General features: G+C 51.6%; 1 protein-coding gene across 8 annotated transcripts in view; it reads left to right on the plus strand.

The window, feature by feature from the left end:
• The window catches only part of RAPGEF1 (Rap guanine nucleotide exchange factor 1), a 162,968-nt gene that overhangs the window by 113,596 nt on the left and 22,436 nt on the right, over positions 1 to 26,936 (plus strand). For all 8 annotated transcript variants that reach the window (XM_030919859.1, XM_030919855.1, XM_010372845.2 and 5 more), the window contains 2 exons: positions 3,126 to 3,328; positions 24,077 to 24,165. In XM_030919859.1, coding sequence (XP_030775719.1) covers positions 3,126 to 3,328; positions 24,077 to 24,165 — 292 coding nt within the window. The remainder of the gene's footprint in view (positions 1 to 3,125; positions 3,329 to 24,076; positions 24,166 to 26,936) is intronic.

Below are 26,936 nucleotides of genomic sequence, written 5' to 3' on the forward strand. Positions count from 1 at the left end.
CGTTAGCCCCACAGCCCCGGGCTTCCCTGGCCTCAGTTGACATATCCAGCAGAGAACTTCTATGAACTAGAAATGGAATCTCTACTCCAGATTCCCACATGAGAGCATCTGAGCCCAGCTTAGAACTGGGCCCCATTCTCAAAGAAGGGAAGACCTGGCTTGGTTCAGTCCAGCAGGGATCGCCCTGAGGGCCGGCTGCGTGGTCTCCAGAAGGCTGCGGCTGAGATGGTATCATGTATCCCCAGCTCCTCAGTGGGTGTTGCCCAGCTTGTGTGATGGCCTCAGCAGTGGTCCCCAGCTAGAGGGAGAGCTGGCTCTGTGGGACTAATGATGTCATCCCCATCTGTCATGTATATTCGCTCATCAGAAACCAGGGCTCCCGCAGAGGGGTGTGCAATGGCAATGCCAGAAGCATTTCCTTCTCTCCCCCTCCCTCTGCGTGGACAAGTGTTTAAAAAGCTGTTGGCCTCCCCCTCCACCCCTGTTATCTTGGGCTACATGCCACTCAGGCTCACCCCCTTTCCTTCCCTAGGGGAGGGGTCCTCTGAACTCAGACACTGGGCAGAATGGCATCCTTGCAAACTGCGGCAGACGCCAAAGAGCCTTACCCTTCCAGCTCCTAGAACAAGTGTGGGCGGCGGTCCTGATGCAGGGTCTGTAGAGGGGAGAAGGAAAGGGAGGGGTAGCCAGTGTTTCCTTTCAAACAGTCTCAAGTGGCTGAAAATCCCCAGTAATTTAGGCCACCATTTTGAGGCTTTAACCCATTCATCAGTGTCTCCAGCACTGGAGCCTGCAAACCTCTAAAACAACTCCTGAGCTGCAGCCGTGGCGTGCCCTGAGCTAAAGCTTCACATGCCCTGTCGAAGGTCATCCTGACAGCCACCTGCAAGGCAGGCCCTATTCGTTCCAATTTCATAGGTAGAGAAACTGGAGCTTAGAAGAACTGAGTATTGCCCAAGATCAACAAGCAAGTGGGGCACAGATCTGGGACTGAGAGCCTGACCTGAGTTGTACAAGCCTGTTACACTTTCTCCCGAGCCAAGGAGGAAGGGATTCAGCCCTCCTTCCTTGAGATCCCATCCAGTTTTCAGTGTTGACCCCTATGCAGGGGGTGGTCTTCTCCATACTCTGTGAAAGAGCCCCCAAACTTAGGTACCCTGCCTGAGCCTCAGTCCTAGTCCCCAGTCTGCTCTTCACTCCCCGAGGGAACCCTCAGGTGACCTTGTGGAAAATGCCTCAAAATTGCTTTGAGGGAAAGAAGGAAAGAATCATCACCCTGGCCGCGTGGCTGACACTGGCGTGAGTTCACGCATGCTCAGTCCCAATGTCACGACGTATCCTCATCATTTGGGATGCACTGATATCATGAGGGTCCCCAGCCCCTCCTGCCAGGGGCAACCCTGTGAGTCCCTTGCACCAGACGAGCCTTGTGATCACTGTCCGGCACCTGAAATCCCCAGTCCCAGGCCCTGAGCACTGGCGGCTGAGCCTTCCCAGCAATGCTGGCTGCCTGGCCTCTGGGCTGCCTGCCACTGGGCTGCTTTTGAAATGGACCAGGTCCTCCTCATTTGTAGAAGGCTGGGAATATCACTGCTGTTCTCTATGCTTGGCTAGCAGGTCTCTACAAGGACTTCAACATCAAGAGTTCAGAAAGACCTGAAGAGATCACAGTTTCACAGAAAAGTCAGGCAGAGGTGGTTGTGTTTAGTCTTTTTTTTTTTTCCATAGTTCACTGCAGCCTTGAACTGGGCTCAAGGGATCCTCCCACTTCAGCCTCTTGAATAGCTGGGACCATAGGCACATACCACCATTGCTAATTTTTTTCTTTTCTTTTTTCTTTTTAGAGATGGGAGTCTCACTATGTTGCCCAGGCTGGTGTCGAACTAGCCTCAAGTGACCCTCCTGCCTCAGCCTCCCAAAGCACTGGGATTATAGGCATGAGCCACTGTGCCCGGCCACGTTTAGTCTTTTTAGGGAACAGTTTGTGGGTGCTTGGGATCACCTTCCTAGGCTTGCCTCTTCCTCTGGAGCCTGGTAACTATGGTTGTGCAGCATTAAAGAGGAAGTGTGGGGCTAGGCGCAGTGGCTCACGCCTGTAATCCCATCACTTTGGGAGACCGAGCCAGGTGGATCACCTGAGGTCAGGAGTTTGAGACCAGCCAGACCAACATGGCACAACCCTATCTCTACTGAAAATACAAAAATTAGCTGGACATGGTGGTCCATGCCTGTAATCCCAGCTACTCGGGAGACTGAGGCAGGAGGATCGCTTGAACCCACGAGGTGGAGGTTGCAGTGAGCCGAGATCGCACCATTACATTCCAGCCTGGGCGACAAGAGCGAAACTCAGTCTCAAAAAAAAAAACGGAAGTGTAAGACAAGCTCAAGGGGCTGCGAGCTGCCCTTTCAGTAGCAGCAGCTGACCTCGGGGGCAGCCATCTCTTCCTGTGCATCTTTTCCAACCAAGTTCTGCTCTATGCTTGTTGGAGCTAGTAAGAAATTCTTACATAATATTTTAAATAAAGAAGGTGACTTTGAACCCTTTCCTTCAGTGACAGTCCTGGAGAGAGAGCATTTCCTCTATACCTGGACCCCCAGTGCGGCTTAGGGAAGACATAAACTCCCTACCTCTGTGATTGTCTTCCTCAGCTCAGTGTCTGGCCTTCCTTGATTTGTTGACTAGTTGAGGTTTGCAGAAAAGCCTCTGGCTTTGTGCTTATTGGAAGATACAAAATTTAGCGCTGCAGAGCCACCACTTTTTCTTGGTATCTGAATCTCAGCTCCACCTGGCCAGGTGCTCGTCACAAGTGCCATGCCCTGAGGGGAAAGTGCCTGCTCAGGAGGTGGCTGAGATTTGCCATCCCTTGAGTCCCTCGCTTGAATCCTGAGTTCACATTAGGGTTCCCCATTGGTGTTGCGCGTCTGCTGGTCTGGACGCGTCTCCTCTGTTAGCGCATCAGAGTGTGATTTCACTGCCCGAAAAGGCCTCTGCGCTCCGCCTGTTCGTCCCTCCCTGAGGTGCTTTCGGTGGAAAGTCCCGTAGCTGCTGTGGGAAGAATGTGGGGAGGGGTTCCCTGACGTGGCAGCCCCCAGCCTTGCTGCAGCTCTGTCCCTCCGTTTCACAGTGCTGGCCTACATGCAGCTGCTGGAGGACTACTCGGAGCCGCAGCCCTCCATGTTCTACCAGACGCCGCAGAACGAGCACATCTACCAGCAGAAGAACAAGCTCCTCATGGAGGTATACGGCTTCAGTGACTCCTTCAGCGGAGTGGACTCCGTGCAGGAGCTGGCCCCGCCACCCGCCCTACCCCCCAAGCAGCGGCAGCTGGTGAGTGACACCCTCCCTTGTGACTAGAACTTCCGATCCTAGCAGGTCTTTAGGAACCAGAACGAGCCTCCTCCCTGCCGTGGCAGGGCCCCAGTTTTGGGTGTGAAAGGCACCATCTCCCACACAGATGCTTTTACTTTTTCCTGAGATGCTCACCAGCAGCCCAGTGCCTACTCCACCACCTCCCCACCCGGGGGTGCAGGGACCTTTCTTTTCCACAGCAGCCCCACGCAGCAGGGACAGGCTTGTACTCAGGGTGTTTGCTCTCTCTGCTGACAGTCTCTTGTATTTTTTTCTTTCTTCTTTGGCTTCAACATAGACCTCCCAGAAGGGAGGGACTCAGTCAAAGCACAGGCCATGGTCTGTGCATGGCCATCTGTGGACTTGATTGGCATAATGGGCCTAACTGTGTAGAGTGACTTACAACCCAGCCTTGGCCAGGGAGGGCCCAAGGGAAACAAGCGCCATTGAAGCAGAAGATGGCTTTAAACAGAGCCACTCTGTTTCAGACACAGCACCTTCCTCTTCTAGAAAACACTCCTGTGCTGAGGACTCCCGTGCACGTAAGGAAGCATGGGTCAGCACAGAAGGCAGGCTGTTCCACCGTGGGCACCCCATGAGGCTCCGGAATTGCCCAGGCACTGGGCAGGTGGGCAGATCGGGGGTGCCTGTGGCATCCCTCCAAACTTTCTCCCTTTGCTGCCAGTTAATGAACATGGAGGACCCTAGTCAGGTTTGAGGATCTGAGCCTCTTGTCCAGCTATGCTCCCCAGGAAGAGGAGGCTCCCCAACGGGGAGCTCCAGGCTTGTTCAGAGCTGCCTGGGTTGCTGTGCTCATGTGCTGGCCAGTCTGGTGGCTTCTACTAGGAGGCGACTGGTGTGCACTGGGCCATCTTTTATCCATTACGAGAGGACATGAAGGGCCGTCTGATTCTTCTGGGAGGCAGCTGCAGACTGGAGGACAGATGTCCCTGGATTACTCCATATAATCACCTGGGGCTCAGCGCAGTCCCAGGAGCCCCTGAGCTTCCTATACTCAGTGGGCTCTGGCTGACCAAGCAAGCTGTTTTGTTTCCACTCAAAAACTACACTCAGCCCCTTCAGAGAAGGCCATGTCCAGTAGAGAAAAGGCCAAGCTTGGAGTTGGGAGTCCTGAATACCAGTCCTGCCACTCGTTAGCCGTGTCACACGTGCCATTTTCAGAGTCTCAGATCCTCACCTGCCCTGCCCACCCCGCAGACACAATTGAGAATGTGAGTCTCAATTGCTTTGAAGATGTTTCAAAAAGGGTCCCACCATGGAAATATAAATGCCTCATTTAGAGACCCCTTGCCTAAAATGTTTGGTTAGAACTATTGCCGAGACCCAGGAGTGGTGGTGGCAAATGTCTATAGTCCCAGCTACTTGGGAGGCTGAGGTGGAGTATCACTTGATCCCAGAAGTTCAAGACCAGCCTGGACAACATAGTGAGACCCTGTCTCAAAAACAAAAAAGCCATTGCTGAGCCTGATTTATTGAAAATATGTTTGGCCCATTGGCCATCCTTGGGCATCTTCTCCGTACTACGGAGTCCAAAGGCTTCTGAATATTTGGGGAGACACCCCTAGTGAGTGAGTGGAATCAGAACCTGTTCCGCCACACCTGCGGGGCAGTGGTGAGCTCAGCCCCCGGAGGCCTGTTAGGAACATCTGTGTTGAACACCTCCCCAGGTAAGCACCAGGGCTCTCATCTGGCTCTATATGGTCCCTGCCACAGCTCCTGGCATCCCCATTATAAGTAAATTGAGGCTGACAGAGCCAGCGAACCTTAATCCAAGCCCACAGCTAGAAACAGAAGACCTGGGAGCCAGGCCCAATCCTAATGACAACCCAGGCATACCACCTGACAAGTCCTGCCAGCTGCTGGTCGCACCCTCTCAAATGCAGATGCAGGAAGTGTTATCCACACTTCACAGACAAAAATGGTGCTCATTACACACGCCTGTTGGCCCATGTACAGTGTGATAAGCAAGATTCCAGGTGCTTCACACATATCATCCCATTTCATCCCCCCAACAGCCCTGTACAGGAGGCGCCAGGGTTCTCCCCATTTTACAGACAGAAAACCTGAGGCACAGAGACCTTTAAGTAGTGCCCAAGGCCAAACCCGTGAGAAATGGCAGGATCCAGACTCAAACCCAGGCAGCCGGAGCCCCATCTGAGTTTTGAAGACGTGTTAATGACACATGGATCCACTCCCCACAGAGGAGCAGCTCCAAGCCCGGAGTCAGCCCGTGTCTGTATAGCTCCAGCCACCTTGTCCTCCTTCCACCCGACCTGCTTCCTGTGGAAACAAATTTTAGGATCTAGAGTAAGGAAGTGAAGGAGGGTGTCCTTTCCTGCAGATAGCCTTCGGCAGCTGGTTTTAGTCCCTGAACTGGGCCTAGAAGCCGTCCCTCTCCAGAATGTCTCTGAGAGGATGTGGAGAGCGACCTCCATGGCCTTTCCCTGCACGGACCTGACTGTTCTCTGCTTCTCTCCCTCCTTCCCTGCCTTCTCTCTCCTCCCCTCTGTCCAGCAGGCCTCCTGTGCTGCTTCTTCCTTCTCCTCTGTCTCCTACTGTGTCCAGCAAACTAAAGTGGCCTTCACCCCCGAGGACGGCAGTGCCGCTCAGGGCCTCAGTGTGTCCGTCTCTAACTCCTTTCTCAGCCGGCACGGCAGCTTGCCCGTGCCCTCGGTGAGTTGCTCCCTGCTGTTCTTTACTTGGAAACACGTGAACAGGGCCATTCCTTGGTAGCGTGTGCCTCAGCTCTGTGTTCTGCCCATCACGGCCCTGCCCTTCTGCGGGTCCCTACACATAGATGGGAAGGTTATCAATGGTAGGTTCTCTGGGGCCTTAAAGACCATGAGGCGTCCAGGTGAGGCAGGGGTAGGCATGGGAAATGTGAGTGGCCATCTCTTGGGAGCATCACCAGTCTGGCATAAACTGAAACACATTTTGACCTTTTTATCCCAATCTCCCTTAGGGACTTGGGTCAGCCCTCTGTGTTCCAGGATTAAAAAGGAATATAACCAGGTGTGGTGGCACTCACCTGTAGTCCCCACTCCTCAGGAGGCTGAGGCAGGAGAATTGCCTGAACCCCGGAGTTCAAGTCCAGCCTGGGCAACGTAGTGAAACCCTGTCTCAAAATAAATAAAATAAATGAGATGGATGGGTAGATGGGTGGTACTATTCCTCACGTAGAAAGCCAGGTTGAGAAGAGCAGGCTTCACCAGCACTTGGTGGTTTGACTTAAGGGCTGTGTTAGTTTGCTTTTGCTACATAACAAACCCACCCAAAACTTCGTGGCTTAAAATAATAGTGACCATTTGTCACTGCTTAGGACACGGAGTAGCAGGATGGTTGTGCTGCTCTGCCCCAGACTTGGCCAATTTTGGCTGAACTCACTGACATCTGTGGGACCTGAGCTGGGACAATGGGGCTGATTTGGCTGGGACCCATGTAGTCTGTCACCTCCATCAGGCTGGCCCGGGCTTGTTCACATGACAGCTGGCGGGCTTCCAATAAAAACAAATGGAAGCATGCAAGGCCCCTTAGGGCCTAAGCTCAGAAGTGGTGTGATGCCTATTCCATTGCATTTGCTCAGTTAAATTACAAAGCCAGCCCAGATTCAGGGAACACAGAAGTTGTTTCTGCCTCTTTATGGTAGTTGCTGCTAAGTCGTGTTGCACGGGCCGTGGGTCCAGGAAGGGAATGGGCTGCAGCCATTTGTTTAAAGAGTTTACTGCTTTAAGCCTAGGGGCTGGCACTGAAGAGGGGAGTCTTTCACTGGCATCTGTGCATGTCCAGGAAGCAAAATGGCCACATTCTCCCTTTCGTCTGTTAAAATGAAACTTCGCACAGGGGAAAGAACTCTAGAACAATTTTGCTTCAGCGTCTTTCCTTTGGGACTGGATTTTACTTGCGTCGTATTTTGTAATTGTGAGGATTAAGTAAAATTATGTGAAACGGCTAGGTATGTAGTAAGCTTAGCTTATTACTGTTCTTGCTCTCATTGTCTTAGTAATAAGAGTTCTGGATCCTCGTCTTGTTCTGCTTCTAACTTTACACATGAGAGCTAACCTGTTTGGCCATTTTCCCCCCTCTGTAAATGATGAGTTTGGACCAGGCGATTTTTTGTTTTTGGTTTTTTGTTTTCTTTGAGACGGAGTCTCACTCTGTCGCCCAGGCTGGAGTGCAGTGGCACGATCTCGGCTCACTGCAAGCTCCGCCTTCCGGGTTCACGCCATTCTCCTTCCTCAGCCTCCCGAGTAGCTGGGACTACAGGCGCCCGTCACCACGCCTGGCTAATTTTCTGTATTTTTGGTAGAGACGGGGTTTCACCAGGTTAGCCAGGATGGTCTTAATCTCCTGACCTCGTGATCTGCCCGCCTCAGCCTCCCAAAGTGCTGGGATTACAGGCGTGAGCCACCATGCCCGGCCGGACCGGGCGATTTTTTTTTTTTTTTTTTTTTTGAGGCGGAGTCTCGCTCTGTCGCCCGGACTGGAGTGCAGTGGCCGGATCTCAGCTCACTGCAAGCTCCGCCTCCCAGGTTTACGCCATTCTCCTGCCTCAGCCTCCCGAGTAGCTGGGACTACAGGCGCCCGCCACCTCGCCCGGCTAGTTTTTGCATTTTTTAGTAGAGACGGGGTTTCACCGTGTTAGCCAGGATGGTATCGATCTCCTGACCTCGTGATCCGCCCGTCTCGGCCTCCCAAAGTGCTGGGATTACAGGCTTGAGCCACCGCGCCCGGCCAGGACCGGGCGATTTTTAAAGACTTATCCAAACTCAGGTTTCCAGTTTGGTTTTGTCTGGTTTCCATCTGTGCCCAGGGTGGGCAGTCCAATGCCCAGTGACTTCCAGTGCCCAGGACCAAGACAGTCTTGCCTATCATGAGGACCTTGGAGTGCATTCTCCCACTGGATACCAAGGCCTGACTCCTTAGAGCCCCCAGCAGCCCTACTCATGCTGGGAAGACAGGCTCCCCTCACCCTGCTCTGGCCACACAGAAGCCCATGGTTTCCTCAGAGGCACCTCTGGCAAGCTCCTTTCACAAATCTTGCGAAACTTGGCCTGTAGACAATCCAGGCTCTTGACTGAGCTAGGTTTTTGTTTTTGTTTTCTTTCCCCTTAGAGTTTCTACAATATCCCTTTTGAGCAGTTAGGGTTAGAGGACTATGAATGAACTGGACTGTTTGCTACAAAATTAAATTTGAGGGCATTTTAATTAAGTTTGGTTATGAGTACGTCATAGTTTTTATCCCTGGGACACACGAGAGCCTTAAGACATCTTGTGTGTAAAACACTGCATTCTTAGCAACAAGGACCCCGAGGGAAGGACCTTATAAGATGCCTTATGTCATTAAAAGGAGAATACCTTAGGAACCATTAGTAATGGCCACGTTTGGAACATTCAACATCCAGTACACTGAAACCTCAGAAAAGTGATTTAGTACAGTGCCAACACGTTCTTCATATATCCGTTGGTTAAATTCTAAGATGAACCCCAGACATAGGGCTTTGGGTTACTATCAGAGCGCCCTTTATGCCTAAATTTCTTCGCTCATTGCTCCTGGGCCTGTGTCGTTTGTCCAGCATGGAACTCTGAAGGGGTGCCCCTTGGAAACACAGCAGTTGTCAAATCTGAAGACAACTCATATGGTTCTTGACACAGTGGACGGTTACTTCTACTAAAAGATTTTAACCATTGAAAACCTCTTGCCATGGGAATTTGTAGGGCACTAAATCTGTGTGGAACAATTTAAATTGAAGTGGATACTGAGAAGTATTCTCATTCACTCCTCCCCTGATCCTAGGGATGGCTTTAATTCAGCAAGCTCAGGACATCAACTTTTCTGGGCCAGGTTGCAAAAGACATCCAGCTGAGGAAGATGGCCCTGGCCAAAGCAGATGGCCCCGGCCAAAGCAGGGCTGCAGGTCAGCAGGCAGAGGAAGACAGGCACGAAGCCTGCTGCAGAACCAAAAACATCTGCACACATTTTAATTAATTTTGGGTCTGAGTACGTCATGGTTTTTTGGTTTTTGTTTTTGTTTTTGTTTTGTTTTGTTTTTGAGATGGAGTCTTGCTCTGTTGCCCAGACTGGACTTCAGTAGCATGATCTCTACTGACTGCAACCTCCGCCTCCCGGGTTCAAGCAGTTCTCCTGCCTCAGCCTCCAGAGTAGCGGGGATTACAGCCGCCCGCCACCACGCCCGGCTAATTTTTTGTATTTTTAGTAGAGACAGGGTTTCACCATGTTGGCCAGGCTGGTCTCAAACTCCTGACCTCAGGTGATCTGCCCACTTTGGCCTCCCAAAGTGCTGGGATTACAGGCGTGAGCCACCACACCAGGCCACATCATGGTTTTTATCCCTGGAGTATATAGGAGTCTTAAGACATCTTTCATGTAAAATACAAGTTCACACCATGTTAAGGCATGTGTGAGGAATGACATGAGAGTTGTAGGCATAGAAACTTTGTGGGTGGTGGAGCAAGGACAGGGTCGTGGGGGCTGGGGGTGGAGCTTGAGCTGTGGCTTGAAAGACAGTTGGGATATTTTAGGAACTAAAGGGCATGAAAAGCAAGTTAAAGATGTTCCAAGCAGAAGGACCTGCCAGAGGCATGGAGGCCAGGAAGCCCAGTGTCCATTCGGGAAGGTCATCTCAAATGTAAGCACTTAGAATAAGGTCATGAGGGCAACGATGACAGCCCTCCTTCCCGTCTCCCCAGAACCTCCACTCCAGGAAAAGCCAGTCCTCCCCACCCGCAGGCTCTGCCGGGCCTGGACTCGACTGTTTGCTGGGCTTCTCTCTCACCAGCACCGCCTATGAGTTGGTCCCAGGGGGTCCCTCCTACTGTCCCCCACACAGGCTTCAGTCCTGTCTGCTTGGCCATTCATTCACCAGAGGTGTTAGCTCCTGGTCCATAGACTCGCCTCTTGCCTGACTTAGGCCTTAACCCCAGGAGACTTGAACACAGACAGGACTCCAAACCCTGACATGTGGTCTCGGGGGCATTCGGACCAGCTTGGTAAAAGAAAGGTGTTGAGAAGAATGTATGCATGACCGTGAGGCAGGAAAGATACAGAGAGATGGGTGCAGCCTCTGCCATCCTGATTGGGCCAGGCCCCGCCTGTGGCTGTTATGTGGGGGCGTGGCTCCATGTCTGAGTGACAGCCTCACCATCCCTCCCAGAAGGAGCTCCCTGGGCTGCCTGTGTATTCCCATGGTGGCCCTGCCTGGTGGCTGCCCATCTGCTTTCTCTACCCTACTCCTTCCCACCTTCCACAGCAGACTCCCATGGCCCTCTCCTCTGCATGTCCCTTCTCTGGCTTGCATTTTCTCTGCTTCTGCACATCTCAAAAGTTGTAGATTTGGTTCCTATTCACGGTGCCCTTGACCAAGATATTATGCACAATCTCTCAGTAACCATTAGGGCTGCCTGTGCCCTGCTGGTGCTGCATGGTTGGCATTGGAAAAAACACCTTCCTCCAGCCGGGCGCGGTGGCTCACGCCTGTAATCCCAGCACTTTGGGAGGCCGAGGCGGGCAGATCATGAAGTCAGGAGATCGAGACCATCCTGGCTAACATGGTGAAACCCCATCTCTACTAAAAATACAAAAAATTAGCTGGGCGTGGTGGCGGGCGCCTGTAGTCCCAGCTACTCGGGAGGCTGAGGCCGGAGAATGTTGTGAACCTGGAAGGCGGAGCTTGCAGTGAGTGGAGATCATACCACTGGACTCCAGCCTGGGCGACAGAGCCAGACTCCGTCTCAAAATAAAAAGGAAAAAAAAAAGAAAAAACACCTTCCTCCGTACCCCACACTACTTTCTTGTACGTTCTTTCTTTGCTAACTGAAAGTTATGGGTATTTACTGTCACGAAAAGATCTATTTGGGTGCTAGAAATCTGTTGAAATATTTCTTTACCATCTTGGCTTCCAGAATGAATCTGGATAATTAAAACTGCTAGCAGACCCAAGTTGTGAGTAGAAGTTACATTGAAATGCCTGTAATAACTGTCATCTGTTTAAAAAAAAAAAAAAAAAAAACTTCAGGCAAGGAGAGTTAAGTGTGTATCATCTTGAAGACTTTAATTTTTTAAAAAGGGTCTGCAGAGCAGCTGGCATCCCATTCTGGGTGAAACAGTCGTTTTCTGAGATGGGCCCAGGTTTCTGCGCATCAGCACACGTGCTCTCAACAGAAGGCTTGGGCTTCATGCAGACGCTCGGTCCCCATGCCATGGTGTCCCCTCACTGGGAAATACCAGGCTCAGCTCCTCGGGACCCGTGGTAGGTTCCTTCACTCTGCCCATGTGTCTGCCTCTCCCTTGCTCACTCTTTCTCTCGCTCCCCACCCCCAACCTCCTGGCCACAAACCATCCCCAAGGATGAGCCATCACAGAGACCGTGGGCACGCTGACAGGCCTAAAGGCCAAACAGGAAAGGGGAGAGAGAGAGAGAGAAGGAGAGGAGGAGGAAAACGGAATGGCCCACGGGAGGGAAGTGGAAGACAGTCCCGTGGGGCTCTTGGCACCTGTTGGAAACTTTGTTGGAAAAAATAAGTTTCTGCCATCCTGACCTTTGTCTCTCGTTCCTCCCTGATGCCATCTTGTCTTACTGGCTTTCTGTCCTGGTCAGAGCTAGATCACATTGAGAGAGAAAGAGCAGGGAGCATCTGTGGGCAGAACCCAGTAGCCGAGGGTGGGAGAGGGATTTCTCAAGGCAGCCCCTCCTCCCTGGATGGGGTGGGGGTGTTGGTGCACAGGCTGGTCAGACCCTCCCTTTGCACGGTCTGCATGGAGTGCTCCTCTTTTGGGGAAAGGACTGTGCCGCTGTCTCCATGTTGCGAAGCCTCCTTGAGGCCTCTGCCTCCCACTGGTACATGGTCCTCCTTGGCCTGGCGTAGCTCATGTAGTACACAGGTGCTTCAGGTTATTTCACACCATTGACTCCTAGACTCTCCTCCGTTCTTGGAGGTTTAGCAGCACAATATAGTCTACAAGTCTATGCCCTTAAGGGTGTGGTCTACCAGTCTGTGCCCTTAGGGGTGTAGTCTACCAGTGCATACCCTTAGGGGTAGCATCTATCAATCTGTGCCCTTAGGGGTAGAGTCTACAAGTTCATCCCCTTTGAGGCAGAATCTACAAGTCCAAGGTTGAGTCTCTGCAGATCTCCAGCTGGTTGCATGCAGGCTTCTCTCGTCACCAGACCCTGGGCTCCCTGAGGTAAAAAATTAGTCCCCATGCCTGGCACATAGCAGACAGGCAGGCAGTGCCCATTCACTCGTCCTGCCCCTCTTCTCCCCGTCCCACCATGTCCTACTGATACTGCACAGGGCATTAGCCTTGAGTGGGTCCACTTCTCTCCAGCCTGTGACCACTCGCTTCCTCCCCACTCCCGTGTCTCACCTGGATGCACTGCAGCTCCTGACTGGCTTTCCTACCTCTGCAGTCAGAGGCCCTCCCTGCTTCTCAACCCTGCAGCTAGACTAAAATGTCACCACATCCCTGCAGAAACAGGGCCAGCTTCCCTGGCTCTTAGGAGGCCCTCACACTGTTTCTCCCCACTCTACCGTGAGCCTGTCCCCTTCACACCTCCACTGCCTTCCCTTCATCCCTTCCCCACATACAAGTTTCTCCTTCCTGCTCAACCCCGTCTTCTTCTGCACCATGTTTTCTCCTTACTTGCTGTATGAACCTGAGCACGCCGCCCCGCCCCAATGCCCTGGGCCCCCCTTTCCTCATCTGTGCAATGGGAGCACAAGGTTTTTATAAGGATGAAGAGCACACATGATGTAGTACGAGATGCACAACCAGCATTTCATGGAAAGGGAGGTATTAGCATTAGATCTTTCACCACATGGGGGAGGCTGCTGCTTTCCTGTGTAATGCTCCGGTTCGTCTTCTCAGGATTGCATGTCCCCTGAGGAGCGGGCATGAGCTGTGAACGGCAGCTTTGGTGCAGCCTAGCCTCTAGCTCCCATGTAACAGATGCATTGATCCCAGGCTCTGGCCAAGAATCCATTTTCTTCCTCATTTTCCTTCCCTACTAATCTGAGGCTCTTGCTGTTGTGTCTGGGTCAAGAGTTTCCTGGGTAGTTCCTGTCTGCAGAGCCCTTGAAACACAGTTTGGCTCCTGCAGTGCATTCCCCCTGTGCTTTTCCACTCTTCCTGATAGACCCAGTGCTACTCTGAAGTGTGAAGACTGGATTAGATCCTACTCAGCTTGACCCGGTCTTGTGGAAGGAGATACATGCAGACCAGAGCCCCTTCCAGATCACTGCGACCCTCAGGGGGTATTGTAGAGCCACCTCTGGAGAAATGTCCAGCTCTGGAGGAGACGGTGTTACCTCCTGAGCCCAGGAGTGAGCCTGCCTTGCCTTACTGTGGGCGGTAGGGAGTGTGCCCATCTCGAGAGCGGGACTGGTCACAGCCCTGACAACAGGAGCAGAGCTGAGAGTGCCTTGTGTTGGGGGCTTTCAAAAGCAACCAGTCTGATGCAGCTGTTTCCGCCCCCTGGTTCTAGACTTTGAGAATCTTTGTTGTTTACAGCCTGGCATTTTGGCTGGTCGGTGCCCCTGGACCAGCTTCAGGCGCAGTAGTGTCACTGTAGCACCTGGCCGTGGTTGTCCTTCTGACTCCATCTGTGACAGGCGAACTGTCAGGTGGGAGTTCAGTCAGGGTGCTGGGAAAAATTACGGAGGAGAAATTTTAAGATAAAGTTATAGGAAATAGAAACAAACCTTCTTGGAAGGCCGGTACCAAAAGCACCCCCATTCCTTGTAAAGGTCATGCGCTCACACGCACCCTGAGGGCCAGTTCCACATCCAGTGCCTCTTGCCTTTACTTCCACGTCGGGCTGCCGTCTCCCTATCGAGGGCCTTCCTTACTACTCTGTGATCGAGATTCACTGCGGTTCTAGAGATGGAGAAGCCAAGAGAGAGAAGCTGAGCCATTTGTTCCGAGTTAAGCTAGAGCCATGGTTGGAATCCAGATCCCCATCATGAAAAATACAGTGTTAAGTTAACATTTTTGAACTGCTTAATTGCCAAATAAATTTTGAGATCTCGTAAGGCTCAGTCAAAAGAGAAGTGTGTAGGCTGGACATCGAGAGGCGTGTATTTGTCCTTCATGGTCTGACATGTTACAAAGTGTAGCTACAGGCTCTAAATAGAGTTCTAAGAATAAGTATAAATTAGAGCCCCTGTCAGGCTGTTGAAATGCAAACTGAGTAAAAATAGTTGGCAGACTTCTAGAACTGAATTTGAATCATTTTTTGGTGTGTATTAAATCTTTCTATAAAGGGTTGATGCTATTCAGATCAACACTTAGTGAATTACAAAGCATTCTAGAATGTATTGGAGGTTTTGCAAGAGTGTAATTTGCCATAAAGCCATTGGCCCAAACGTAGTATTTTCAAGGGAGATACTGTGATTCCAGTTGTAAAAATATGTCACATGAGAAGGAACTTAATAAGGAACTTTTACATTCACCCATCTTCTCCCAAGCAACACGTTTTTGTTCTTTTACATCCTTTTTTTCTTAGGATATTCAAGTGGTTTTTAAAAATAAGCTCCACTAAGAAGTTTATTTGAAAAGGGAGAAGATATTTTTTGGACCCAACGTAATGCTAATGTTACCCTTCTTTGAGGAGAAGGATGACTGCCTCCTTACCAGGATCAAACACAAAACGGTCTGTGGCAGATCTCAGTTCAGGTGCTGGTGGCATTGGCCTCAGAACCTACCACTTGGCTTTGGAACTCATCTTTTGACATTATGTAAAGTGTAGTTATTGTTACAAATTAACACAAGGGCATCAAAGAAGAGGAGTTGCTCCTGGGCCTAAGGTAGACCCTACCAAAGTAAGGTAGACCCTTCTGTAAACCAGTAGTTAATTGGGACTGTAAAGAAAGAGAAGACAAAGCCAGAAGTCTCCCTAATAGTTTGCCAAATGGAGTAACAAGGAGTGTTACCAAGCACCTTTCCGAGGCAGGAGGGTGTCCTGGGAGTGGTCGTACCCCATCTCTGTAGGAATCAAATCAGATAAGCTTTTCTCCCCAGGCGATCACGTGGGCCTCGTCAGCAGTTAAAAGCTCAACTTCCTTCCAGAATAGATCAATTAGGGCCCACACTGTGAGGCTCACAGTCCCTAGTTGAAGGACATATGTGCTCTGAGCCCACCGCCGGTGCTGAGCTGTAGCTCCCATTGATTCTCCACTGGGGAAGGAAGCCCAGACCACACTAGAAAAGCAGCTTCCCCTGAATGTGTTTTCTCACAAATGAGGAATAAAAATTTAAACCCGAAAACCAGCTGTCCAATAGCTTATCTATTTTGCTAAGTAGCATCCAAAAACTCTGAAGTCATAAGCCTTGCTTGAGCCAAGATTATACAGTAATAACGAATTTCTGGCAACTTCTCTTCCCAAACACTTCACCGTGCCAATGAATCCATCCATTTACATGACCACATTTCCCTGTAACTGGTGGAGCTGACAGTTCTCCAGGGCTTGGAGCTCAAGTCACTGTGGAGCAACCGTTCTGATCCAGGTCCCTCGGCCTGTGTCCCTAACCCTCAGCCGCTGATGAGTAGACAGCCTCCTCTGGCACACGGTCTTCCTGATCAGCAGAGGAATTAAGTGGAGTGGCTGTTATATTGAGGATTCAGAGTTGTTCCTTAAAATATCTACTTTCCTGCTGGGCATGATGGCTCATGCCTATAATCGCGGCACTTTGGGAGGCTGAGGTGGGAGGATCACTTGAGCCCAGGAGTTCGAGACCAGCCTGAGCAACACAGCAAGACCCCATCTCTGCAAAATCCAGAAAATTCGTTGTACCTGGTGACACATGCCTATAGTCCCCCCTTTTTGAGAGGCTGAGGCAGGAGGATCAGTTGAGCCCAGGAGGTCGAGGCTACAGTGAGCCATGACCGCACCACTGCACTCCAACCTGGGTGACATAGCGAGACCCTGTCTCAAAAAAAGGAAGAAAAAGATCTTTCCTGCTTTCTTGCTAAGGCAACACAGGGCCCACCCCTAGTCCTTTTTCCATGCCAGGACTATAATAGAGAGAAGGTGTCACCGAAAACTGGTGCCTTTTCTAAGTATTTTACTTGTGAGAAAAAAAACAAAACTGCTGCCTGGCCAGCCTCAGGCAGCTTTGCCTTTTAATGAATTGGCCACACGCTCGCATATGAGGTCATCGGCCTCCAGCATCGTTTTGACTCCGGGGCCCAGTTGCTTTCAGGGGTGTGTTTCCAAAGGAGCTGGTTGCTGATTCCACCTTTTCCCTGCCTGTCCTGCCGCACTCCGGCCAGTGCACCCCTCTCTGCATCCTGGCTTATGGATCAAGTCTCAGCTCACTGGGCTTTTGCATGCCTGGCGTCATAAAGCACTCAGCTAAGGAACTCTCTGCAGAGTTGGTGAGGCTGCACCCTGCAGAACTGTGGGATCGCATGGTTAGGGCCTGTCTTATGTCTGGGATACACTCAGTATTTCAGAAAACTGATTGTGATACCAGCCATCCCCACGCTGCCTCTTACCAGCTGTGTTATTAGGCACGTGGTCTTCCCTCCCAGCCTCAGTATTTTCATCAGTTATGAGAACCGTAAGGCACTGTGTGTAGGTTAATTGAGATGATTCATGCAACGCCTTATCTGCCCAGCAGGAAGATACAGTAGGAGTAGTTGTTCTCGTCCTCGTGAGGCAATCCCTGCTGTGTTTCGACTGACTGTGTGACCAGGGCTGACATTGGGGGCCAGACACCCCCTCTCCTAACTGGCACCCCCTAGATCTTCTGCAGAAGTTTGCAAGTCTCAGACAGGCAGCCCTTCCCGTTCTAAAATCCTCAGCCCAAACAGTCTTATTCTGGCTATAAATAAAAGTTCCTGCTACACAGAGAGCAGCAGCTCGTCAGAAGCAAAGCCGGGCACGAGCCAGATCCTGAAATAAACCCCCGGCTGTGGTGAGGCGGCGTTTCTGTGGAACAGCCCTCCCTGCCTTTCTCCCTGCCCCTGTGGGTAAGTGTGATCATAAGGGGCTGGAAGTATTGCTCTGGAGAATCGGTAGAGATGAGGGCCCGTTGAAAATGGTGTGATCATGAGCCCTGATGCAGCTGCTGGCATCTGCAGAGCCCGAGGGGCACAGCAACGGCTTCATGGTGATCAGAAGGCTTTCCCTGTGTCTCCCTGTCCCGTGAAGGTACCTTTCCAGTTTGGCTCTTGTCCCAGCATGACTGCATAGCTTGAATACCAGAGCGTGAGCTCACAGCTGCAGAGGGAGGGCCAGGCCAGGCCAGGCTCCTTTGTCCAAGAGAGGCCGACTCTCCTTCCTTTCTCCTTGGTGGCTGCCCCCTCCTTGGCAGTCCACACCCCTGGTCGTTTCCCTGAGCCTCCCTCCCCAGTGTCTGGACCTGAACCCACGCAGTGGGTGAAGTTTGTCTCTTACCCATCCACGCTCAAAACTGAGCCGCTGCTGTGAGTCAGGCAATATTCTAGGCACCTTCATTAATAATACGGTGCCTAGACTATGTATTAGGTGCCTACTGAAATACGTATCAGCAAATACATATTAGGTCCCTACTGAATGCCCCAGTGCTGTTATTTAGAGCAGTTCCTGGATTGTTTGGAGGGCAGGAGAAGACAGCTGCTGCTGGCCGAGAGGTCGCCCACACCAGCACCCTGCGGAGGATTTGCATGTAGTGCTCTGCGTCTCACGGAACGTCCGCAGAAACCTTATGGGAGAGGGGCTGTTTTCATCCCCGTTTTAAAGATGAACAGCTTGAGCTAAGGCTCGAGAACTTCAGTCACTTCTACTAGGGCACACAGGCAGAGATGCCACGAGGGGCAACTGGAGATCGTGCAGTCAGCAGCTGCCCTGTGCCATCTCCCGGAAGAGGCACCGCACTTTGGGAGTCTGCCCCTCACCTTGTTGAATTAAAACCCGCTAAACACACCGTGTGGTTGGTTAGGAAGACACTTCTCCAACTTGGTACGTTTTGTGATGACACAAAAGCCATTTGTGTATGTGTAAATCAGGTGCTAGTTATTGCAGGGCACATGTAAGCACAAAGTGACTTTACATGGCACCAATGAGGCTGTGTCAAGACTCCAGAAGGAGTTGGCGTGGAGCATGACTCTTAAACTAGGCGGCAGCAAGACAAGGTGAGAGAGAAGTGTTTAGCAAATCTCGTGGTAGTGTCTGGGTGTTGGGAACGAACATCTGGCAGATCTGAGAATTCGGGCTCCTGCAAAAGATTGAGCCACTCCCTGAAACAGTCGTGCAAGGGTTTCCTGAAGGCAGCACGCCGTCCCACCGCTCAGCCAGTGCATCCCGCTCGCTGTCTTCTCTGTGGACCTTCCCAGCCAGCGAGGGAGCCTTGCTGTGTGCAGGCGTCCTCCAGAGATGAGATGGAAAACCCAGAAAGCCAAGCCCTTCACCCCGCTGCCATCCCAGGAAGGCTCAGAGTGAGCTCCCAGGCCTGCAGCGCCATCCTGGATAATTGCTATGAAACATTGAAGTGTTGCGTGGAGCCTGCTGTGAGGGCTTAGGTAAGGGTGGCAAGCCAGGGTGTACCAAGTAGGGTGTCTGCCCCCCCCGAGCTTCTCCTGACAGAAGGATATGAAGGGAACTTCACTTGTGCAGGTACCTGAGTGTTCAGTGCTGGTCGCGTGTATGACACTTCCACTGATTCATCTGACCATGGCCGAGGGTTGGCCTTGAGTTTGTGGGTTAGATGGGGAAAGCAGATGTGTAAGTGGTAGTGAGTTCTTAGGGCAGATGTCATGGATCTGGTGTGAGATCTAGCAGCCACTGGAGCTCACAGGAGTGAGAGGAGGGAGGAGCTTGAAACTCCGGTCAGTGCAGCCAGGAAGGGGCCACAGCTGTACACATGGGTGGAAATGAGAGGGTTGCGTTGTCCCTCGAGTTATAGTAGCTCTTTGTACAGGTTAAAGGGTAGCTTTGCCAAACAGCTTAAGGGCCAGCCATGGTGGCTGATCCCTGTAATTCCAGCACTTTGGGAGGCTGAGGCAGGCAGATCACTTGAGCTCAGGAGTTCAAGACCAGCCTGGGCAACATAGAAAGACCCCGTTTCTACAAAAAAAATCAAAAAGTGAGCCAGGCGTGGTGGCATGCACCTGTGGTCCCAACTACTCAGGAGCCTGAGGCAAGAGGATTGCTTAAGCCCAGGAGGTCGAGGCTGCAGTGAGCCTGGGTGACAGAGTGAGACCCTGTCTCAAAAGTGAAAACAAAAAACGACTTAAGGATGAGTGGCTTTGACCTCTTGTTAGTTTAAAACTTCATTTGTCTTCCTCTTCTTCCTCTTTTCTGTGGGTTCTGAAAATCCCCAACCACAGCAAACACAGAGAATGTTTCAGTGAGTGGCACGCACATTTGTGTTGGGCTTGACTTTCCTCACGTCCTGACCTCTGTAGTGGGCCAGTGAGCCTGGCAAGGTCTGTGTTTTGTTTAATTTTGTGACTCATTCATTCATCCATATCTGCAAGGACTTTGGACGTGGCCAGCCCCACAGCGCTCTCCAAGCTCCCCTTGATGGTAGCAGCATGGTGTCAGGCCTTTGTAGGACACGATGACATCACATCATTAGGTTCTCTCCATGTGGAGGCTGCTGACCAGTGGTCCTAGAACGCCTCTGTCCCTCCTTCAGCAGCAGAGCCCCAGCCTGGGGTGCTCACTGGACCCCAGAAGCCATGGGATTTGCTGTCACTTCTCAGCAGTGTCAGACTTTCCTGTCTGATGAGCATCTGGGGGAGTATAGCCTTGTGGCTACAAGGTGGCATCAAAGGTGTAAGATCACATTTGTTTTTATTTGAGACAGGGCCTTGCTTTGTCACCCAGGCTGGAGTACAGTGACTCTATCTTGCCTCACTGCAACCTCTGCCTCCTGGGCTCAAGTGATCCTCCCATCTCAGCCTCCAGAGCAGCTGGAACTACAGACACTTACCACCACCCCCAGCTCATTTTTGTGTGTTTTGTAGAGATGGGGTTTTGCCATGTTGCCCACGCTGGTCTCAAACTCCTGGGCTCAAGCGATCCACCCGCCTCAGCCTCCCAAAGTGCTAAGACTGCAGGTGTGAGCCACCATGCCCAGCCTACTTCATTTGTTTAAAAAAAAAAAAAAAAAGGAAAAAAAGAAAAGAAAAAAGAAAATGGGTTAGGAAGAGAAATGGACTCAGACATCGTTAGCATTTCCATAGTGCAGCTTGCCAGCCACACTTAGGGTTTGAGCCCTTCCTTTCCAAAAGCATTCAAGGTGGATTTCAGTGTTTAAAAGTTGCAGTGTTTGACGCTTAAGGAATAAAACCTGAGAGATTCGTCCAAAAATTCAAAATGAGTAATTAACAGTGACATTGAATTTACCCGTGAGGTTCCTGAGCAGGCAAGACAGCGATGGACCACGCAGGTTTTATTTTCTGTCCCAGCGGAGCATGTGGCCATTTAGACAGCCCCGAGGACAGTGCTGTTCACTCTCCAGTCTCAGGGCCCTTCTCAAGGGAGGAGGTGCTGGGTGTGGGTATCACAGTGGCCTGAGGACTGGGGGTTGCTTGGCGTGATTGGTGGCCCCGTTAGAGTTACTATGAACGGCCTGTCACTGCTCAGCTACTGCCGATCTAATTACTTTTTCTCTTTTCTGTTTTCTTCCCGTATTCTCGTTTTTGTTTGTTCTCCACCTGGATTCTGTAGTATAAGTCTGTGTTTAGGTCCTACTCCCAGGATTTCGTGCCTCACCACCAAGCTTCCGTTCCGCCTTTCCTTCCGCCTACCTCCTCTTCCTCTCCACATTTCCCACCTGCCCACCAGTCTCAGAGCTCTGACTTAGCCGTGCCAACCATGGCCGGTCCACCTCCCAGCACCGTGGACGGGCCTCTCTCGGCTTCTCAGGAGAGCAGCTTTCATGGGAATACTGTCTGCCTTCCTTCCGAAACCTCTTTCACTGACCCGGTGAGAACTCGGCGCGCACACACACACCCACACATACCTCTGCACGTGGGGCTGCATGGTTTTTTAAAAAGCGGTTTCACTGTTCCTGAAAGACACTGCCTCCCCTTCACTAGCAGTCAGGGGGTGCCAGCGCACACCTGCTGGCAGCATTGCTGAGCCGACAGCCACTGAGGGTCACAAGGTGCAATGGTAGCCCATCTGTTGCCAGAACAGAACTGACTCTTCTATACAAAGTTCTATCAAACTAGGAATCTGATTTTCCACAAATAGATCAGTGGCCATTTAGCGATGAAGTTATCAGACGCATGAGATACAAAGTGCTACTAGCTTTCCATTTAGTTGTCTGTTTTTAGGGAAAGGGTGTCACACACCCCTTTGTAAGTGTGGAGGTGACAGATTCAGGGCAAGTGTCTGTTTGGTTGCATGTGGTGCCGATGACAGAAGCCTATTAAAGTGCCTGTAGCGCTTCGTCCAACTCAGAGAAATGCTGCCTTGCTGATTGGAGCAGACAAGTACATGGGGCAGAGGAAGTGCAGGCAGCGGACCCCACTCCCTAGTGTGTGGGATTGTCTTGATGTGTTGCTTCTCTCCCTGCATAATCGTTTCCCGCCACACTGGGGACCCCTGCTGTCTCCACTACAGTGAGATCGTCTCTCCAGGATGATTTAGCCCCGGACACCATTGGAGAAGCAGCTGCAGGAGACTTGGGTTCTCTCTAGCGCAGAGGCAAGAGGTGGCAAAAGCAGCTTTGCTCTCTGCACCTGGGGAGAGCAGAGTACAGGCCGTGGCGTCCCCTGACCAGCTGTGAGGGCTGGCTGGAGGGCCTGGCCCATGTGTCTTTCCTCTCATCCTATCTCCCCCAGAGTGAAAACGCCAGTGAGGAAGCTGGTGAGGGTGAATATGTCAATCTGTATTCCTCTGGCCAGAGCAGCGAGGAGCTGGCTCCCTCTCGAGGAGTAAGTAACCTCGGGCGGCCTCCTGCATGTGGCCTGGCCTGGCAGGGCTTGGTCCCTGCCCTCCCGAGGCCGCTTCCCCCGCACCTGCTTCTGTTGGGCTGAGCCCCCTCCTGGTCACCAGCAGACTGGGCTCCTGCAGGCTGCTGGGAGCCAGCTCGGCCCTTGGGAGAGGACATGGCTTCCAGGTGGAGGTCTGCCCTTTGCTCCTGCTTCAATGCGTGTGGCACTCCTCAGAGCCTGGCCAGATGGGTCTTCTAGAAATCTCTGGGAGCAGCATGGCACGGGCCCCAGCTGTGTATCCGGTGCTCTCTGTGGGGTTCCTTCCTCATCTTCTGATGTTAGCTTCATCTTCTGTCCCTCATGCAGAGGGAGGGACTCTTCTCCCCATAGGGCCTTTCAGACCTTCATCTCCCTCCTCCCCAGCATGTCCCATTGCTCCAACACTAACTGCTTCCGAGGAAGCGGGTGAGTCTGGCCCATAGCCCCTGCCATGGCTATGCACACGCCCTCCTGAGGGAGGCGCAAGGTACCTGACGTCAGCACCCTTGTGACGCTGCTGTCCCAGCTCCCAACCGTCGAGGAACACCAGTTCTATTGAGCAATCCACTTTCCAAGTTTTGCTTCAGCCAAACATGAGCAAGTTCCAAAGCTTCAGAAATTGCTCTCCCCACGAGCCCAGGTGGGACAAGTTCCTTGAAGGGAGGCCCATAAGGAGTGGAAGACTCCCAGTGATCCACCCCAGGGCAGGGCCCTGCCCATGAATAGCTTGGTCACACCCGTTAAGGTGGTTCTCTCAGCACCTGACAGATTCAGAGGCCCACACAGACCCAGCCCTGTTTCAGACATTAGCAAGCTGTAGAACACTGAAGAGTGTTCACTCCAGTAGGATTTGACCCACTGTCCGTGGGGGCTGTCTCCTCTGCTGACCTGTGCCTCTGGCACCCCCTGGCTCAGCCTCCCCATGGTGAAGTCCATGCGCAGGGAGAGGCCAGCTTTGCACGGCTCTCTCCCTCCACGGTGACGCTTCCAGGGCTCACTGGCTCCTTGCCTCGAAGCACTATTTCTGTATTTGTCCTGCCCCAGTTCTCCCATCAGGCCTCAGCAGCAGACCAGGGATGTTGGAGGGCCATGTTGTCACTGAGTAGGGCCAGCCCAGGGACCCAGGAGGAAGTGAGTCTGCCAGAGGAAGAGGGGACTGGCACCCCAGGGCCTGAGCAGCTGGCCCTCTGGGGACTGAACCCGGTTGAGCACTGCAGCCCTGAGGACTTCTTTAACTTTAAATCGGCAAAGTGTGGTTCACAACAGCAGGGCCCAGTGGTTAAGGGCACAGGCTTTGCAGGTAGATAGCCCTGGGTTCAAATCCAAGCTCTGCTGTTTATGAGCTGTGTGGTCTTGGGCAGGGTCCTTGACTTCTGACCTCTGTTTCTGTGCGTGGAGTGGGGATGATGGTGTTAGCTCACTAACAAAGTCAGATGAGTAGAAGTGGACAGAGCCTTGAGCCCAGCACCTGGCTGTGCTCAGGAGGAGTGGCTATGACAGTCTTCTTTGAAGAGGTGGTTGAGGTGGCTTTGCCTAGATTGGCAGCTTACAGATGTTACAAATAGTGGCACCTTTCACTTTCTCCAAAGCCCAAGATGCTAGTCTCTAGGGCTTGTGTTTCCTGTGATTAACGGCATTCATTGTTAATTTGTTCACATCTCAGATTGCTCCATAGGAACTTGCACTCCACGGCCATTTGCAGGCAGGAATGCTGGGAAGACAGAGCAGCCCCGCAGTGGGCCCCTGTCCAGAACTCAGCACCCACTCCTCTTTCCAGGAACCACCGGCTGGGAAAGACGGACATCCCAGAGACCCCTCAGCGGTCAGCAGCGTCCCTGGGAAGGACAGCAGAGACAGCAGTGAGAGGTAGGAAGTGGACCCAGAGGAGCTGGGTCCCCCGAGAACGGCGTACCCACTCATGAGGCCTGCCTGAGCGGCCCCTCCCAGCTGGCCCCTAGGCCTGAGGGTGTCTCAAGTTGAAACTCTTCCTTCTTTCCTTGTTTCCTTTTTTCATTTTTTAGATACAGGGTATTGATCTGTCACCCAGGCTGGAGTGCAGTGGCACAATCGCAGCTCACTATAACTTTTAACTCCTGGGATCAAGCGATCCTCCCACCTCAGCCTCCCAGGTAGCTGGGACTACAAGCATGCAGCACCTCACCCAGCTGATTGTTTTAGTTTTTTGTAGAGACGAGGTCTCGCTATGTTGCCTAGGCTGGTCACCAACTCCTGGCTTCAAGCGATCTTCCCACATCAGCCTCCCAAAGTGGCGGGCTTACAGGCATGAGCCACTGTACCTGACCCTCTTCCTTTTTTTCTGATTCTCAAATAATACAAGCTCAGGGTAGAGACTGTTGAAAAGCATAGAAAACTGCACGAAAGCAAGAAAAATCACTAATTACCCCACCCTGCAAAGGCCTTCACATGTAGTTTGCCGTTACTTCTTCATTGTTTGCATCTAGATTATCTACCTTACAGATTACCCACAATAGCCTTGCCTTGTATTTTTCAGATCCCAGGCCAACCTTCCTTGGTCTTGGCCTCTGTGTGATAGGGAGCGTAAAAGACACCCTTCCACCTACAAACTTGTTATCAGGGACATTTCTAGACATACGTGTGCATGTTGTGTTGCTAACAAAAATGTCTTGTGTATCTTAATTTTTTGCAGCCAAGATCAGGAGCTGTTCATTGCATTTAGTCACTATAGCTCTTTAATGTCTTATAACGTTTGTTTTGTTTTGTTTTGTTTTGTTTTGTTTTGTTTTGTTTTGTTTTGAGACGGAGTCTCGCTCTGTCGCCCAGGCTGGAGTGCAGTGGCGCCATCTCAGCTCACTGCAACTTCTGCCTCCTGGGTTCAAGCGATTCTCCTGCCTCAGCCTCCTGAGTAGCTGGGACTACAGGCACCTGCCACCACGCCTGGCTTATTTATTTATTTATTTATTTATTTTGGTATTTATTTTGGTATTTTTAGTAGAGATGGGGTTTCACCATGTTAGCCAGGATGATCTCGATCTCCTGACCTCGTGATCCACCTGCCTCAGCCTCCCAAAGTGCTGGGATTACAGGCGTGAGCCACCACGCCCAGCCACATTTTTCAATATTAGCAGAAAGCAAACCTGACCGAGTATAGAAATATGTAGTGAATTTCCCCAGTATGCACTTGTGAAATATGATGTGTGGGGTCTGCAAATGGGCACTCCCACTGCAACTTCACGTTGACTTCCCCTTCACTGTGAAATGTTCCACGTGTTCAAGCTTTTCCTCCCTCCTTAGGTCAAGCTTTAGCCATCTCTGGGGTCTTTGGTGACCTTAGAGCAAGGGAGTGCCCACTTGTCATTATCAGGGCTCAGGGCTCAGGTTGAAGAGGCTGTTAATAAAAATAGCAAAAGAAAAAGAAATGAGAAAGCATTGCATAGGAACCTGTTGAAGAGGGCCACCTGCCCAGCCTGCCTCCTGGCCACTCTTGTGTTCTCTGACTTGTCTCTCTGACTTGTCTGCCCAGACTGAGGTTTCCCCAGGTGTGAAGCCAGGAATGGTGTGGTTTCTAGGTTAATACCTGGGGCAAAGTGTGTGGGCCAAGCAAATGCAGCTCGTGGGTGTGCCACCAGCTTCACCGGACCCCAAGGAATCATCTTCAGAGTTCCAGATGGTTCTCGTGAAAGAGAAGGATGAACACTTTGACTGCTCAGAAATAACTGTGGGATGTTGTCCCTCCATCAAGGCCAAACCACAGGCTAAACATTGACGAGATATGGAGCAGGGTTCTTATCAAGACTGGGCATGGGTCTTGAATATGACCCATCCATATTCTTTTACTGAAGGCACTTTTTTTTTTTTTTTTTTTGAGACAGAATCTCGCTCTGTCACCCAGGCGGAGTGCAGTGGTGCCATCTCGGCTCACTGCAGCCTCCGCCTCCCGGGTTCAAGTGATTCTCCTGCCTCAGCCTCCAAGTAGCTGGGTTACAGGCAAGCACCACCACACCCAGCTAGTTTTTCTATTTTTAGAAACAGGGTTTAGAGACAGGGTTTCACCACGTTGGCCAGGCTGGTCTCGAACTCCTGACTTCAAGTGATCCACCCACCTCGGCCTCCCAAAGTGCTGAAATTACAGGCGTGAGCCATCATCACGCCTGGCATAAAGACATATTTTTACATCTCAGATACCTCGGGATAAACTGTGACCTATGACCACAAGACTGGCCAGTATAAAACAGAGGAACGTGGAAGAAAATGCCAGGGGAAAGCCAGGTATATCTGCAGGCCCAGCTTCCACTCTCCCCAGAACACCCTAAGCTGGGAGACTCATCTTGGACACTCCCGGCCGTCCCACCTTCCCCTTGGTGGGGAATGTTCTCTCCCATCCTTCCGCCGGCAACTTGGGCTCAGTGCTGCAAGCCTCGGCTTACCCATCCCATTCCAGAAGCCTCCTAACCTTTAGACGAGCCCAGACCCCCTGCTTGTGCTTGTGGTACCCTTCTGGGCTTCTCCTTTCTCTGTGCTACCGTGACCACTTGTTTTAAATTCTGTCTCAAATATAAAAAGACTGGGTGCAGTGGCTCAAGCCTGTGATCCTAACACTTTGAGAGGCCAAAGAGGGAGTATCACATGAGTCAGGAGATCAAGACCAGCTGAGTAAC

Source organism: Rhinopithecus roxellana, chromosome 16, assembly GCF_007565055.1.
Source record: "Rhinopithecus roxellana isolate Shanxi Qingling chromosome 16, ASM756505v1, whole genome shotgun sequence".
Taxonomy (NCBI): Eukaryota; Metazoa; Chordata; class Mammalia; order Primates; family Cercopithecidae; genus Rhinopithecus; species Rhinopithecus roxellana.